At 34.7% G+C, this 15,783-nt stretch overlaps 1 protein-coding gene across 1 annotated transcript in view; it reads left to right on the forward strand.

Annotated features, from left to right (window-relative positions):
* LOC140158605 (kynureninase-like) overlaps positions 1 to 15,544 on the forward strand; it is a 43,822-nt gene extending 28,278 nt beyond the window's left edge. Inside the window, exons 8-15 of the mRNA XM_072181765.1 lie at positions 2,174 to 2,320; positions 2,933 to 3,031; positions 3,880 to 3,953; positions 4,543 to 4,595; positions 5,927 to 6,012; positions 9,368 to 9,460; positions 10,480 to 10,629; positions 11,859 to 15,544. Of these exons, the coding sequence (XP_072037866.1) occupies positions 2,174 to 2,320; positions 2,933 to 3,031; positions 3,880 to 3,953; positions 4,543 to 4,595; positions 5,927 to 6,012; positions 9,368 to 9,460; positions 10,480 to 10,629; positions 11,859 to 12,011 (855 nt within the window). The 3' untranslated portion in view covers positions 12,012 to 15,544. The remainder of the gene's footprint in view (positions 1 to 2,173; positions 2,321 to 2,932; positions 3,032 to 3,879; positions 3,954 to 4,542; positions 4,596 to 5,926; positions 6,013 to 9,367; positions 9,461 to 10,479; positions 10,630 to 11,858) is intronic.
* The last annotated feature ends 239 nt before the right edge of the window (positions 15,545 to 15,783 follow it).

Genomic DNA, 15,783 nt, shown 5'->3' on the forward strand with positions numbered 1-15,783 from the left:
AATTTGTACAACTAAAACAATTACTGACTACTTAAGGTGGTACTACACCCCCTGATAAATTTTGTGACTAATTTTGCATTTTCTCAAAAAGTAACTACATTTTGTGTACACACTGGTAACAAAAGTTATGTATATTATTAGGGCTAGGAATCAATATACTTCATCGAAATGTCAGTGATTCAAGACAAGGGTTCATTATATATGTTAAGAAATGAGGTACATTCTAGCGGTACCTCTTTTCTTATCATAAATAAAGTACTGCTTGTCTTGAGTCACTGAAATTCCAGTGTAGTAACTGGATTCCTTACCCTATAATATACATAACTTTTGTTACCAATGTGTTATTATATTTTTGAGAAAAAATGCAAAAATAGTCACAAATTTATCAACGGGTGTAGTACCACCTTAAAGGGTTATATGTTCCAATTTGTTTTCATTTTTAATGAAATCTTGGTTGAATTTCAGTATTTTTAGCAATATGCTAATGTACATTTCTCTTCTTGATATTAATTTCCTCAATAATAGAATAACTGTCTCGCTAATTACTCGTAAAAAGGTCATTGACCTTCACAATGTAATTAACATGCGTACAATTATTTTAAATAGTTCATTTGAAGCATTAATGTATTGAGAACATATCCTCTAAATCTGATGACATTCTTGCATAAAATAAAAAATTTACAGTCATTTTTGTAATTGAGATCCGATTTGAGAAAAATGCATTTGAAAATTGAGATTTACATAGATGCCTGTGTATTAATTAATTAGTAATTAAGCATTATCTCAAAAATTAAGCATGTGATAAGGTTTAAAATGGTGTTAATTATTAGAGGTTGTAAATATGTACAACATATCAAAAAATACATTTTTTGTCATTTTTGACCATGTAATGGAAATTGTACCCAACTTATGACATGCGACCAAATATGGTTTCAAACAGTCCTACTTTGTCACAAGTGTAAGTGTTCTAACTATTTATGACCGGGTGTGTAGCTTATATACCCAATTATGAGCCCTGTCATCTGTTGTCCCCAATTAAGGATAGCCAAAAACTGCATGAAAGGGCAGGCCTATTGCGAAAACAACATCATATCATTGGCAAGCTAATATTATGAGGACAATGAAAATGACTCCTTTTTTGAGAAAATAAGACGTTTAAAATTGATATTCCACAAAAACCAACTTAAGCGGTGAGTTCCTTTGAACAAGACAGATTTGGCCTAGAAAAAACGGTGACGTCATGAAAGGAGATGTGCCCGCTTTGACAAAAGGGACTATAAATGCTCTCAATGGACAGAACGTATACTGTTGTTGTTCACAGAAAAAATTCCAAATTAAGTATTACAAATTTAATGGTTTTTAAACATATGGATAAAATCAGCCACTTCTTTTTTATATATTGGACAATTGTGATATTACGATTCATATGTATATCAATATCATGAGAAATATTAGGCCTAAAAAATAAATACATAATTTGAGATTATAATTTCATCTGAGACTAGCATATAAACCGTGTTAAGTCCACAAACTCATGTATCTGATTTCCCTGTATATTGCAATGCAATGCAAAGTTGGATGAAATATTACAAAGCAAAATTTCTTGCTTGCTTTCTTCCCGAAATGAGAACAATAGTGTGCATATTGTTATGCAGCATTGTTATGGTAAGTGATAGTACAACTCTTTGTTGCTAATGTCAAACTTGTCAAAGTAATTGTGATTGTATGATGAGAGCGTGATATAGTGCCCGCTTCATTTACCTACGTCATCAGCTAAACGGGGGGAGAACACGTACGCTTCAAACGGGGAAGAACACATACGAGGCTGAACTTTCCCCACACAATTTCTCCTTTTTCAGGAGAAATACGCACAAAAATATTGCAACAAGTGTCAACTTGTAATGTAATAATTATTCTCTTCGAATAGAGATAAACTTGTTTTTGCAATAGACCTGCCCTTTAAGAACAACTCATCAATACATGTATGTAGTGAATATCAAAAATCACTAAGGCCAAGAGCTGAGAAATTCTAGTTTGCTGACTGATGATGATCAGGTTGGATTTGTTTTCATCAAACATTTCTTCTTATTTACAACATTTGTTACGGGAGCTATGTTAATTTAAAACTGCTTCATAATTCTAGTTATTTTTTATTTTTCTATTTTGTTGACAGGGTGAACACACCTTAGTTACAGAAGATATTCTTAATCTACTAGAGCAAGAAGGCAGTAGTATAGCATTAGTCCTATTCAGTGGTGTACAGTACTATACTGGTCAGTTTTTTGACATCAGAAGGATCACAAAAGCAGGACATAGTAAGGTCAGTGGTAGTATGCACTCTCTATAATTCTTGTTTACCAGATAATGATACAAGTTTGAATGTACAAGTTGTCATTGAAATAGTCAATTATCCTGCCCCAAGTCTCATTTTTACAGTGCCAGTTTTGAGCTAAATTAAATAGTACAAATTAAAAACACCTGTTCATAAAATTAAGGGGGGGGGCTGAGGAGAACTTCCTGCCCCCACATTCATCGCTTATCCCTGTTTCTAAACCAGAGCTTGCCCTCTCCATATAAGAATTCTTTCTTTCAATGTGAGGCGAAAACGACTGCAGAACATTGATAAACCATAAAGAAAACTTGTAGTTTTAGCTTTACTGGAATTTATGTTACTTATTGTCCCCCCCCCCTCACAAAAAGAAACAAACTGCTACACATACTACACAAAACACACCTACCGATTTACAGATAAAAAGCTGACCAATTTCTGTCATTGTATATGTGTAGATTCTCATCTAGAAGACCGAGAACCTGGTTTCCCCAAAAATATCCTCCTCACACATGACTTACACATTAACAGGTAAACCCTGGACCAATTTCTTTCACTGCATGTGCAAGTAATAACAGGTAATGTTTCCTCTCATCTTTACAGGGCTGTATGGTTGGTTGGGATTTAGCTCATGCTATAGGTAATGTGCCTATCAAACTCAACAGATGGGATGTGGATTTTGCTGTGTGGTGTACATATAAGGTAATTGATTAAGTACACACATCTATCAATGTGTTCCCTTTTTTACGATGACACATATGCCAGCATACACAAAATTTTGTTACAACGTTTATTCAAAATGTTGTAATAACATTTAACTGTCGGGTTATATAAAGATCATGAATACATTTTTGAAATGTTATTGTAAAATATTTCAGGCAAACATTTTTGCAAAATATTTTGCCAATGGTTAAAATCATGTTTTCAAAAATGTTTTATGAATGTTATTAAAACATTTTTGTACCCTTTATATAACCCGATATTTAAACCTTTTCTGTAAATCATTGTGTGTTTGCTGGGTTAAGTCATGTGTTATAAATATGGATTTGTAGGGCAACTTTATCCATAGTAATTAGTATTTATTTTAAAGGAGGATGGTCCTATCAACAGCCTCATTCCCACATCATCCCAGTGTTTTCCATCACAATGAAACGTTTAGTACCAGTGAAAAGCCAGATATCTTTTCTATTGACTTAAAGCTGAAAGATATTCTGTTTAGATTTTAAAAGCCAAAATGTGTCCAAAGTGGGTTAGCCCATTTATTATTCATGAAGTATTGGCCTTTAGAAGCAGACCAGGTTCCTTGTTCAAAGACACTTTTTTTGTATCATATCAAAAGAGATTGTAATACCTGCATGAATCTGGACACATAAGAGTGCAGGGGTCAAATTTATTCAACCAAGCTGCTAGATGCATGTGATGTGTCATGAAATTGGACCAAATTTGTGTTTTTTGACATTATTTATGAATCATGTTATTTTAAAGTGTTAACTTTTGGATGCGTGTAAGTTTTGCCGATAATTGCATGCATTGCCTTTTTGTCTTGATAGTATGTCAATTCAGGAGCAGGAGCATTAGCAGGAGCTTTTCTACATGAAAAGCATGATAGAAATGACTTCCCAAAGTAAGTTCCTAATAATAAAAATTATTTACTTATTAATAAATGAACCTTCACTCATCAATTTATGGTGTGTATGTTTAGGAGAGGACACAAGGACAAACAACGCCATAATACAAGTAATCTGCGTGTAACAGTGGGTGTCCAAAAACCACACACATCCATGCTTGCTGTATAGTGTCACTAGATCATTGAGAAATAACAGAAAAACTCATTATACACAATGTCTGCAGTTGGGGTGTAGCGTAAAGTCTGGATTTGGATAGTGAAAACGTAATTGGTGCATGGTATAAGGGAGTAACTTAAACATGTGTCTCCACAGTTGGCAGTGAAAACTTCCAATTTGTATATCACTGTCCATATTATATGCCTGTTGTGAAATGCATATAGTTGTGTAGGGTGTGCACACCAGTGTTTGTGTAGATTCAGATTCAGATTCAGATGTGTGAGGTGGTAAGATGTATCAAGTATGGATTTGTTCCTGAGACACTTCTTGTAACCATAGACTTATAAATAAGAAACCATGGATGTCCACGCAAAGTCTCCCAACTGATTTGCCATAACCAAGATTCTTTGTTTGCTGTCGATTACGCAGGCTTCTTGGATGGTGGGGCCACAGAATGGAGACAAGGTTCGACATGAATAACGGTATGTAATTGCAACTATCATGCAGTGTGAACAATATTAAGGTACCCATTTTTTACATGACCCTACAGTGAAGGTAGAATTTGAAAATCAGTCTAACTACAAGCTGCTCAAAGGTGTTTTTGTTTGAGATACAGTGCCGGCAAAAATGCAGAAATCACCAAGTTGTGAAAATTGCACTTTTCGCTTCCGTTAACATATACCATAGCAGGCCCCTTTGACATGTGCACATTATGATATGTGCACACAGTGGGCTTGCATGACAATAATGTAACCTCACTCATCATATGGTATGCTTGGTGTTGAGTGTAGACTATTAATAGGGCCTGTTAATGCATACAGTAAACATAAACGGAAACGAAAAGTGCAATTTTTGGATCTGTATCTTCCATCAATTTTTGTTGCATGACTTGGTGATTACCCTTCATTTGCCACCACTGATATCTCAAAGAGAACATCCTTGGGCACATTGTGGTCACCTTAATTTTCAAATCTTCCCTTGCTTTGGCTGTGGGGTCAAAGTTCAAAATGTGGTACTGTATTTAATATGCAGACTATAGCTCAATTTGACTAATAAACAACACCGCCATATTGAATTACAACCCTTCTGTAGTGCATACTTAGCATATGGCCTGTGATTTTACATTTTTCTTTTGAATTTATTTCCCCTCCTCTAATTTTAGTTGCACACTCTGCCTGCCTGTTCTGAATACTATATTTTGTATTCTCCACCACTTGTTTTCCCCTGACTTAGTGTTTGTTTTTGCTTTTTCTTTTAATTTTAACTTCTTTCATCTCATATGTGGTGGGTTGTGGTATTATTATTGCTATTCTTGATGTTAATTTTCATTTCTCATTTGTCTCACTCGCTAATGTTGGATGCAATGTTGCATTTGTATGCTGATGAAACGTTGTTTTCAAATATTAATTGTTGCATTTGTATGTTTTCATTGCTATTATTCTGTTAAGCTACAATTTAATTATGTTGCATTTGTTTGTTACAAAATATACATGTATTTGTAAACTGCTCATGACTTGCACAAATTCCTGTAGCATTGTCTTTCCAATCCTGAAATAACAACATCCTGTTCACCTCTATTTTATTGTTCCTGGATGTCGCCATTTTCTGCCGTACTGCTTTTTCCTAATCACCACAATGCTTTGATGAACAGGAACTCCCAACACTACTTCTAGCACTCCTACTGCCACTTATCATCATAACCCTTTCACTAGCTCCAATCCTTGCAATATAAATATCACTCATTGTACTTATCGTGATTCATCATCCACTCATATTTGTGTTGGTCATCATCCTGTTCCCATATTTAATCCAGAAATGGAGTTGAGTCCGGGGATCTCCGGCTATCGGATCAGCAACCCGTCCATCATGGCCGTCTGTCCAATCAGAGCAAGTCTTGATGTGAGTATGAATAACATATCTAGTGCACAGGTGCTTTTGATAAATGTTTGAAGATGTTTAGCAATTTTAAAGATAATGTTTATGTAAGCAAATTAAACTGACAAATATTTTCAATCACTATATACCATAACCACGCGGGTATAAGCCCACTCTCGGTTATAAGCCCACCCCCTATTTTTCAAAATGTTTGATAAATTACGACAACCAAGTCATTGCATGAGATTGCATCACAATAAATTGATAGCATTGCAAGGTTGTCCTGTACCGTCTGATTTAATTTTTTTATTTTAGTTTGTTTCCATTTTTTGTTTGACCAAAAAAGCAAAAAGTACACAAAAATATTTATGACGGTAGCAGGTCTTTTTTTGAATTATCCTGTTTTCCTGAAAAAAATGTTAGCAAGAAAACAAGAAAAAGTCTGTCTGTGTGTTTGTTTACTCTAATAGCATCCCAAGTGAATTTGTTTTAACACCCTCCATTCATGCATTTCATAATAAAATATTGTAACATGCCAAAACAAGACCATGAAAGGTCATGCACCTGGAATTGATCCATTATCAATTGGCAATGTTTTGTTATTGCTTCAATGTTCAATCAAATGTTTTGCATATCAATGACCTATGCTCTAATTGGCTACTGATTTCCCGGACTGATTTACATGTACAACATGCTTCTATGCTCCGCCCAGTGACCCTCCAGAGTATTGATTGGCTGAATAGCCGGGGTGCATGGTCTGAGCATGTGAATATGTGTTTACACATGTGCTTCTTGTCAATCACTATACTCCACCCCCTAAAACTGAGTGTTGATTGGCTTGGCTGCATGGTGTAAGCATGTGGCATTAGCTAAACCCTGGGCATTTATACCCGGGCCTCGTGGTCTGTCTACAGGCAGGGCCTTCTCAGGTCTGGGAAAAAGTGTACATGTACTGGTACATGCATAGCACAAACTTGAGCAGGGTTTTGGCTTTTGATACTGGCGTGGTGGTGGTGGGGGGGTGTGTTCTGTGTATGACTGCTGATACAATGACACTGTGCATGTTTTGCTTGACTTGATAACTATATTATCACCTTTTGGGGCGCCCTCTCACGGAGGCGTCCCCACAATATTGGCATGTACTTGTGAGTAGCTTCTAATTTCAGTCTTACTAGATTTACTCCGCAATTGTTGTGCTATTTTGCTAAAATTATGCCCTTGCTCAGAAATAAATCCACAATATGCTTGGATTTTATTTTATTATTGTTTTCTGTTATGCACAGGATAAAATGGTGTGCGTATATTCTTTGTTTAAAAGACAAAATTAATGGATTTGTAAAAACACCAAATAAATCGAGACCTTTGACCTTTGTAACCACTTTGACCTTTGTAACCAGTTTACCGCCTCTTAGAACCCGATAGAGCGGTGACCAACACTTTGGATTACAATAGCCTAATCTGAATGGCATAGTCCAATAAGCTCAAATAAACAATCATAGTGCAAAATTTGACCTAACTTGCAGAGCATGAGTTTTTGTACCCAAAGTTTCAAAGTCAGGCATCTTATCAAGATCAAGATAGTGATAGTGACATAACAATTAACACGCTTATCTTACCAAGGTCTTATCTATCTGCATGGGGTAATTGGAAATTATGGTGTAGCCTATTTGTTTTAAGGATGAAACAACTGGCTCCTTTTGCATGGAAATTAGAACAAATTACTATACAAGCTGTATCAAAAAGTTTGGTACCCAGCAGTTTTGATAGTAATTGAAAAGCCTGGTTCTTCCAAATGCAATATCGGGTCCCCTTAAAATGATAAAATGATCAGACCATAAATCTTTTGTGACTGTTTATGACATTAATCAACAAATTATGCGGATCCTAGATGTGTCGAGGATGTTATGTTTATGAACAAAACGTTACGTTTGTATTTTCAACATTGTTAATCATTGTTACGTGTATGTTAACAAATGAAAGTTCTGTAATTATTTTAATTCTTCAATGCTAAGTTAGTAAGTATTCTTTTGGATATCATCAAATTGTAAATCTCTAGTCAGATTTTCAGTGTGTTAACAACTATGTATCAAAGATGTTACGTTCATGTACAAAACATGCATTAACGTTCTTATCTTGTAAACATTGTATACCCATATAGCTACTTTTGAAGAATGAATGTTCTGTAATTGTCTTTTATCCTTCATCTCTATTAGATTTTCAGTGTATTAGCAAGTAGATGATGTATATGTATCACAGACGTTATGATGTATATGTATCACAGACGTTATACATTCATAAAAACTTTTCTTTTGGTCAACATAGGGGTAGATCCTCTTCTATACTATCCATCATATACCCCCCCTGCATAACGAAATTCAACAATATTCAATATCCAAAGCAATATCATCACTACAATATGCCCCAAAATTGAACTCCCCACCCCACATAATCGCAAATTGACACGACAGCTTCATTCCAATTCAATTTATTTCATCCAAAACGGTCCTGTGATACACCTTCCCCAATCAAACACATTTGTCTTGCATTTGATCATCTTCTACTCTTCCCTAGAAAAATCATTATGATACCACCTCCCGGGACCAAATCTAAACACCATGCCATGGAATTCACCATATCACGTCCAAGCTCACATAATTTGGGCGCCCCATTCCTTTTTTAAAGGAATTTTTATTTTAATTTAAAAAAAATATTGATTTTTTTTTTTCATATATACTAGCCCCTCCCCGGGTATAAGCCCACCCCCATTTTTTGAGTGAAATCGCCCATCTAGGGGGGTGGGCTTATACCCGGGTGGTTACGGGATTTTTGTTAAATGTTTAGTGAAAGCAGTAGTGTATTTATAGAGCAAAAGTTAAGTTATTTACTTCCAAGTCAAAATGTCTTTTTTTTTTTCTTCAAACCGATTGAAAGAAGCATGATTATTTATGAAATAGATAAGGCAAAAAAAAAAGGTTTGTCTCAAAGAGAAATTTAAAAACAAATGCGAAATGTGATTTTTTTTATTTTATTTAAATTTTATTCCTGACTTTTTTCATGGTATTTTGAGAAAGTCTGATTTTCGCCGATTTTTTCTGATACCAGTTAATAATAATTCAATGTAAACAAAGTTTGAATTGTCTTGAAAAATATATACATGTAATACAAAAACAGGTTTTTTTTGCATGTTTCTGCATAGACAATATTTAAAGATATTCCTATTATAAAGACACTGTCTATAAATTGGTATGAAATAATCTACTTCTGACTTCTGAAAAGTACATAGAACTAAAAATCAATATCAATCAAAAATGTTGTATTTTTTTTACAAGTTTGGTCAGTCTTATAGTTTTAACACTGACTGTTTATGCATTCTTGACAGATTTTCAACCAAACGTCTGTGGAAAGGTTACGCATGAAATCCAAAGCATTAACTGGATACTTAGAGCATCTCATCAACACCAACTTTTCAAAGGTAATTAATATACAGGATTATATTCCTAAAAAGGGAAATTGCTTCAACAAGAACAACATGCCCTCACACAAATGTACGGAGAAACATTGGAAAACAGAATTACAGATTTGCAAAACAAAAAGAAGTTGATGTTTACAAAGTTAATCAATGTAATGCAAAACTATTGTATGTAAAATAATTTAAATGGTAATTGTGCTAAAAATCAATGAATAATTTAATAGTACTTTGCCAGATTTTGAGAAAAATTTATGAAAATCAGCGCCATGAGGAGCACCATGGTGGTTAATCAAAGTGATTGCACAGTTAAATTTGAGACTAGCACAAGTAAGCTAGAGTCTTGCACAGGTAAGCTTAAAACTATCAACACCAAGGTTTCCAAATTCTGCTACCTCACAACCAGCTTTCAGGAACAGTCCAAAATTGCACAAATGATATCATAAGGAACCTATTTAAAGATTCCATGGTGAACACAGATTGGTATATACTCCTACCTTTGATGAAAAAGTTTGAAGATATGTTCAAAAAGATGTAAAAATGAAGCAAAAAAGTAGAGCCCAGCTCTGAATGTGTCTAGTGTTCATGCCATATCCCTGAAACTGAAGATGTTACCCTTCATAGGTGTACATCTCTATTTTTAGAGTCTTATATTATGGCAAAATATGTCTCAAAAATCGGAATTATTTTCAAATGTTTCTAACGTTCCTTTGACATTAGAATGTCAAATCAGCAGATCAGTGCAGATAGGTTACTTGTGCAAATTATAACTAAGTTTTAGGAAAATTATGGATTAATTTCATATTGTTGGTAAAGTAATGTGTGAAAGAGTCTTTTGAAAGAAATTATATTTTTTTCTGGATTTTCTGGAAAAAACCCCAAAATGCAGTAAAATAGTTTTTAAAAAGCGGCCTGCTGATGGAAACAAAAACCCTTGTTTTTTTTTTTTTTTAATTTAAATTTACCTTTGGAAAGTTTGGATAGTGCTAACATGGGAAGTTTGTTGTAATTCTTATTTCATGCAGTGTGTAGATGTTGAAACCAGCCCAAGTGGTCGTGCAACCGTAGAAATCATCACACCAAGTGACCCGGAAGAAAGGGGAGCACAACTATCACTACTCTTCTCATCCAACATTGAAAACATCCACAAAGAACTGATGAAACGTGGTGTCTGTGTAAGTCTATAAATTGGGTTTTATTCTTAAGAATTTTGCAAATGGACCTTGAGACAAAAAATATAACAGGCACAAAACTATTTTAGTTATAAAGTTACTGCATACTTGATGTACATTCTGTGAAATAAATAATTCAAATAAATTTTTCAAACAGAATTACAGAAATCTGTATGTTATAACAGGGTACACAGTAACCATAATACTACTTTCAAGTATGTAATACTTGGGATACGTAAGTTGGCTAATCAGTGATTTGCAAAATCAGAACACTCTCAAAGAAATCATTGAAATTCAAATTTTGACAATTTGAAAGCAACAAAATTATGACATAATCTAATTCAATTACATACTTGTGATGCAGCTGAAGTTGCAACCATGAATAATTATAATTATAATTGGTTAATATGTGAACACAAGTAGTATTCTGGGGATAATCATAACTTTTAAGAGCATGTATTAAGGGTAGACGAGGCATTGTTGGTCGAAGCAACCTAAAAATCGATTTTCCATTATCTAGATCAATATATTTTTGAAAATTAACACCTTGATGTTTTGCAAAAGTCCATTCTACAAATCGTATACTTTGCAAATTTGCTTAATTTATTGTTGTTAATGAGTTATGTACGTTTTACAAAAGTGTTGTTGTTTCAGCCCTCTTTACAACGCACCTATAAAAGTATATCTGTGATATTTTAATTCTTCTACACACTCGCTATGAATTGAGCAATGCAGTTTTTGCTAAAGCTCACTACCATTCGTAAGATGCTGTGAACTACCAAATCACAACAGTTTAAAATAATTAATAACCTTAAGGGCTCATATTGATATACCCTACCACGTTTTCACACAGAAAGAAAGCAGGATTCCCCTCGCTAAGCGCACGCCTCAGGAAAGCTTGGTCATAAAACGGATGGATTATATGCATCAGTGATACACCCTGCCCAGGATTTTAACAAAGAAGGCTAGCACAGGAAAGCTGCAGGATGGCGCACACCTTCCTGTGTAAGGGAATTTCAATATGAGCCCTAACAATATTTTATGGACCCTCTTATAACTCATTGTTGATCTCTATCACAGTGTGATGAACGCAAACCCAATGTGTTACGCATAGCACCTGCACCATTGTACAACAACTTTGAGGATGTATGGCGATTCAACCAGGCCCTCCATGACGCTGTCAATGCTAACTCATTATGTTAACTCATTATTGCTTGTTATCTCTATCACAGTGTGATGAACGCAAACCCAATGTGTTACGCATAGCACCTGCACCATTGTACAACAACTTTGAGGATGTATGGCGATTCAACCAGGCCCTCCATGATGCTGTCAATGCTGCATATGAAATGGAAAAGGTCAACGATGGATCCGAGATCGATTAGAGAAGCAGGTCACAGGTCATGGGAAGTGTCCTTTTCATGATGGAGATGCATGAATAGAATGGATAGGCGTCAGGCCTTGGTTGCAAGTAATATTCAGTACTCGGACACAGGATTTGTGAGAAAATATCACAAAAAGTTAAGACTAGGAAGTCAAGAATCCATTAATCCAGTGTGTAACTGTAGTTAATCTGCCATATTGGATTGTAACTCATGGGTCCAAAATATTGTACCTCCAACATTTATCGTCAAAAGGCATGAAATTGAACGATAATTAACATCTTTAAGTATTACAAGCAGAATGCAAAGAAGCCCATATTTTAAATCAAAGTATGCCATATGCATGGCAAAATAATGTGGAGGTACACTGTTTTGTTCTTCATGGCACATGTGGGGAGTCTGAAAAAAGTGAAAAAGCGTGTGTATAAACAAGTTCAAATCAGAGCTGAATTTAAACCTTGATGTGTATAAACAAGTTCAAATCAGAGCTGAATTTAAACCATGGTGTGTGATAAATCTGATATGGTATGTAAAGTGTGCTGAGGCTTGTGGATCAATGACTAGGCATTGTGCCTGTGCGTAGCGCACTATAAATCCCTGCGCTTTTTAACATTTTTATTAATTTGCTCACTGCAGATAGTATTAGTAGTTGTAAATATGCTACACAAAGAACTGCGTCCTACCTAGCTACCTTACATTGATGATATACACCATCTAAACTGAGTAAATTCTATAAGTATATAAAAATGCCATGCATGAAAATCTTCACTGTAAGCCATATGTGCACACAGCTTCACACAAAGTTAAATGGCCATATAATACTATGTTGTCACTACTAGGCTGGTCGCAGTATCGAATGTGTGCTAACCAAATCATGCCGACTGCATACACATGTATTGGGCGATTTGGAGGTGTGGGTGATATGTTAAAAACAACCAGAGGTCATCCATGTTCAAAGGTCATCTAGAAGTCAAATTGTAAATTGTTCCGATTTAACTAAAACTTGATAGAACTAACCATGAAGATAAGGAGAAAATGCTTTTAAAAGATGATTTAAAAAAAATCATCTTTTTTTTTTATATATTGTCAAAGATGTTGCTATGCTAGAAAGGAAGGCATTGCTGTTGCACAGGCAAACAGGAAGTTATCATGGTTGATTTTAAGCTCTATAATTTTGGATATTGTCAAACATGTTGCAAGTAAGACATGTATAGTACGGGACTAACCAGCCAAAAGGGCTCTAACAATGTTTTAACAGACTGCACAAATGTCCAGTTTGCTCAATTCAGGCGAGGCTTTTGCACTTTTGGTGCTCTTGTTTTAGGATTAATTGGGTTAAGGATAACAAACAAATCTTAAAATACCCATTTGAAATTCATACACCCTGTGTGGATGATTAAGGTCATGTCTTCCATATAGGGGGTGTGTGGATTTTAACTGAAATACCCCGATGCAATGATAATGATGTGTTATAAATTGCTAATTATAAAATCTTGGGTGGGAGTGATGAAATAAAATATTACCGGTATAATACTTATATAATATTATATAACATTTGCATTTTATGATTTATTTGAGCCGTTGACTAGTGTTTTTACTAATCAACAGCTGAAAAAAGATTTATTTTTAATCATTATATCAAACATGATATTGCCTGCCTATGTTGTGCAATGGTATAAAAATTTGGACTATTCAATTTTAATTTCACTCGGCTTTGCCTTGTGAAATGGAAAAGTAAAAATTTAAAACATTGTACTTTGTATTCTTCATTTGTATACTAGTTCATCTGCCTACCAGTTCTAAATGAGTATTGCTTTAACTTGTTATATTGTATATTTTTTAATTTACCTAATTCCGCACTGGAAACTTACAATATTGATAAATGTCCAAGTATCTGAAATAGTGTATACTTTGTATGTCCCATCCATATGACAGTTTTATGTGTTTTTATTGTTTGTAATGTATTATGGTAAATATGCTGTGGGGTGGGGGTGTGTGTGTGTGCTTCCATGTCACTGAGAGTACCAAAAATGGAATCATCATAGATGTAGCATTTGCTAGTTTTACTAGATGTATAATTAAAAATAGTACTTAAACCTAAAATGTTGACAAACTTTGAGAATATATTCCAGGATCATTCACAGAATGCAGTAGCCCAGCATATGTGACGTTTCATGTCAAAAGCAGACACTTTTGGGCAGGATCGTAAATGGAGAAATAGCCAAAAATCTGCCCGGGGTGATTTTTTCACAATTTTGGTTTGTTGCGAATTTGTGATGTTATTAATGTTTAAAATATTGTCTGATAGTTTCAGACCGAATATAACTGGCATCTTGTATTTTTTGAGACATTTTTCAAGGTAATTCCTACTCTCAACATTGTCAATAATATTTTTAAAGGCCGATATCTCAATTTCCAATTTTATAATACCATAACTTACTTAACTCATTACCTTCGCTTAGGAATGTCCGATTTCATCGGGGAAAATGGCGTTATGGAGCAAAATATCTCTATATTTAAGATATGTAAAACCTCAAAATTTATAACATGCCCAAAAGTGTCTGATTTTGACATGACAGGTCACATATATAAGCCTCATTGAGAGGTGTAGGTCAAACCATAGTAAGTGTCAAGCAAAGCCCACAGAGATTCTATGGTTTGAGACCATTTTGACATGGTTTGGATGGGTTCAAGGTGTAAGGATTGTTATCAATCTTTATTTAAAATTGTGATTGGTATGCTTTAAAGGTAGATCAAATTAGCTATGGGAGGACCTTGTAGTGATCCATGCTTTTTATCTGGGTGCTCCGGTATTCCTCCTGAATCTAAAATCGGACCACATCTCATATCCCTGTCCCGTTATATTCGGTTGGCATCCCTTGAATTTAGTAGCCTCTGAGCACTATGTTATAAATATATCTAGATGTGTAACCAGCTGTGGCAAAAGTCATTACATTTGAAGTCTATCCTGGTGATAGGGAAATCCATTTTTAAGCTATAATGTATGATTTATGTCCAATTTTAATTTTGTTATTCTTTGTCAAAGGTTTTTACATAATATTACTAACAACTGTCAATGAGGTTGTCTGATCATTTTAAGCCAAAAATAATAAGATAAAATGGAAGAAAGCTGCTTAACTGCGGAGCTCTATGGGGGAATTGATGAATAAAAGTCTAAATTGTACTGTAAGCACTTCAGGCTTCAGTCTTTCATGTGGTATTTTAATATATCACTGGGCATTACAATCATTCAAAAAGTAGAAATTCAAGAAAAATTTAGCGCATGCATCGATGTGGAACAAATCACTCACTATGGCTTTAACTTGGAAAACATTTTTCTGAGTGGGCATTCTGTCCCATCTGCTATCCCCTGGCTGTATTAATCCTTTCATACCTCTATATTGCCATTGATGTTCAGCATTCTCTATTGTGCACAATGTAGACAAATTTTGAAGTAGTAAACTTTGGAGCATGAGGCAACTGTAGTGATTGACATGGTATATGTATTAGTTTTGGCCAGTTCATGACATGGTATATATATATAAGCTATAACAAGTATTGTTTTTCAGGTGACTAACTTTCGAATTATTGAAGGAAGGGAAGACTTCGGATAAGCCATATACAATTTATTCTTTGTCACCAGATGCACGGTGTGTGCTTCCTTAATCCTTTTGTGCGCCCTGGATGAAAGAGAGAATTTCATTATTAAGTTCTAAAATAGTTTGGCCAGTCACCATGGTTACACATTTTTGAACAATGATATACTTATTCATAT

The sequence above is a fragment of the Amphiura filiformis genome, chromosome 8, assembly GCF_039555335.1.
Source record: "Amphiura filiformis chromosome 8, Afil_fr2py, whole genome shotgun sequence".
In the NCBI taxonomy this organism is placed as follows: domain Eukaryota; kingdom Metazoa; phylum Echinodermata; class Ophiuroidea; order Amphilepidida; family Amphiuridae; genus Amphiura; species Amphiura filiformis.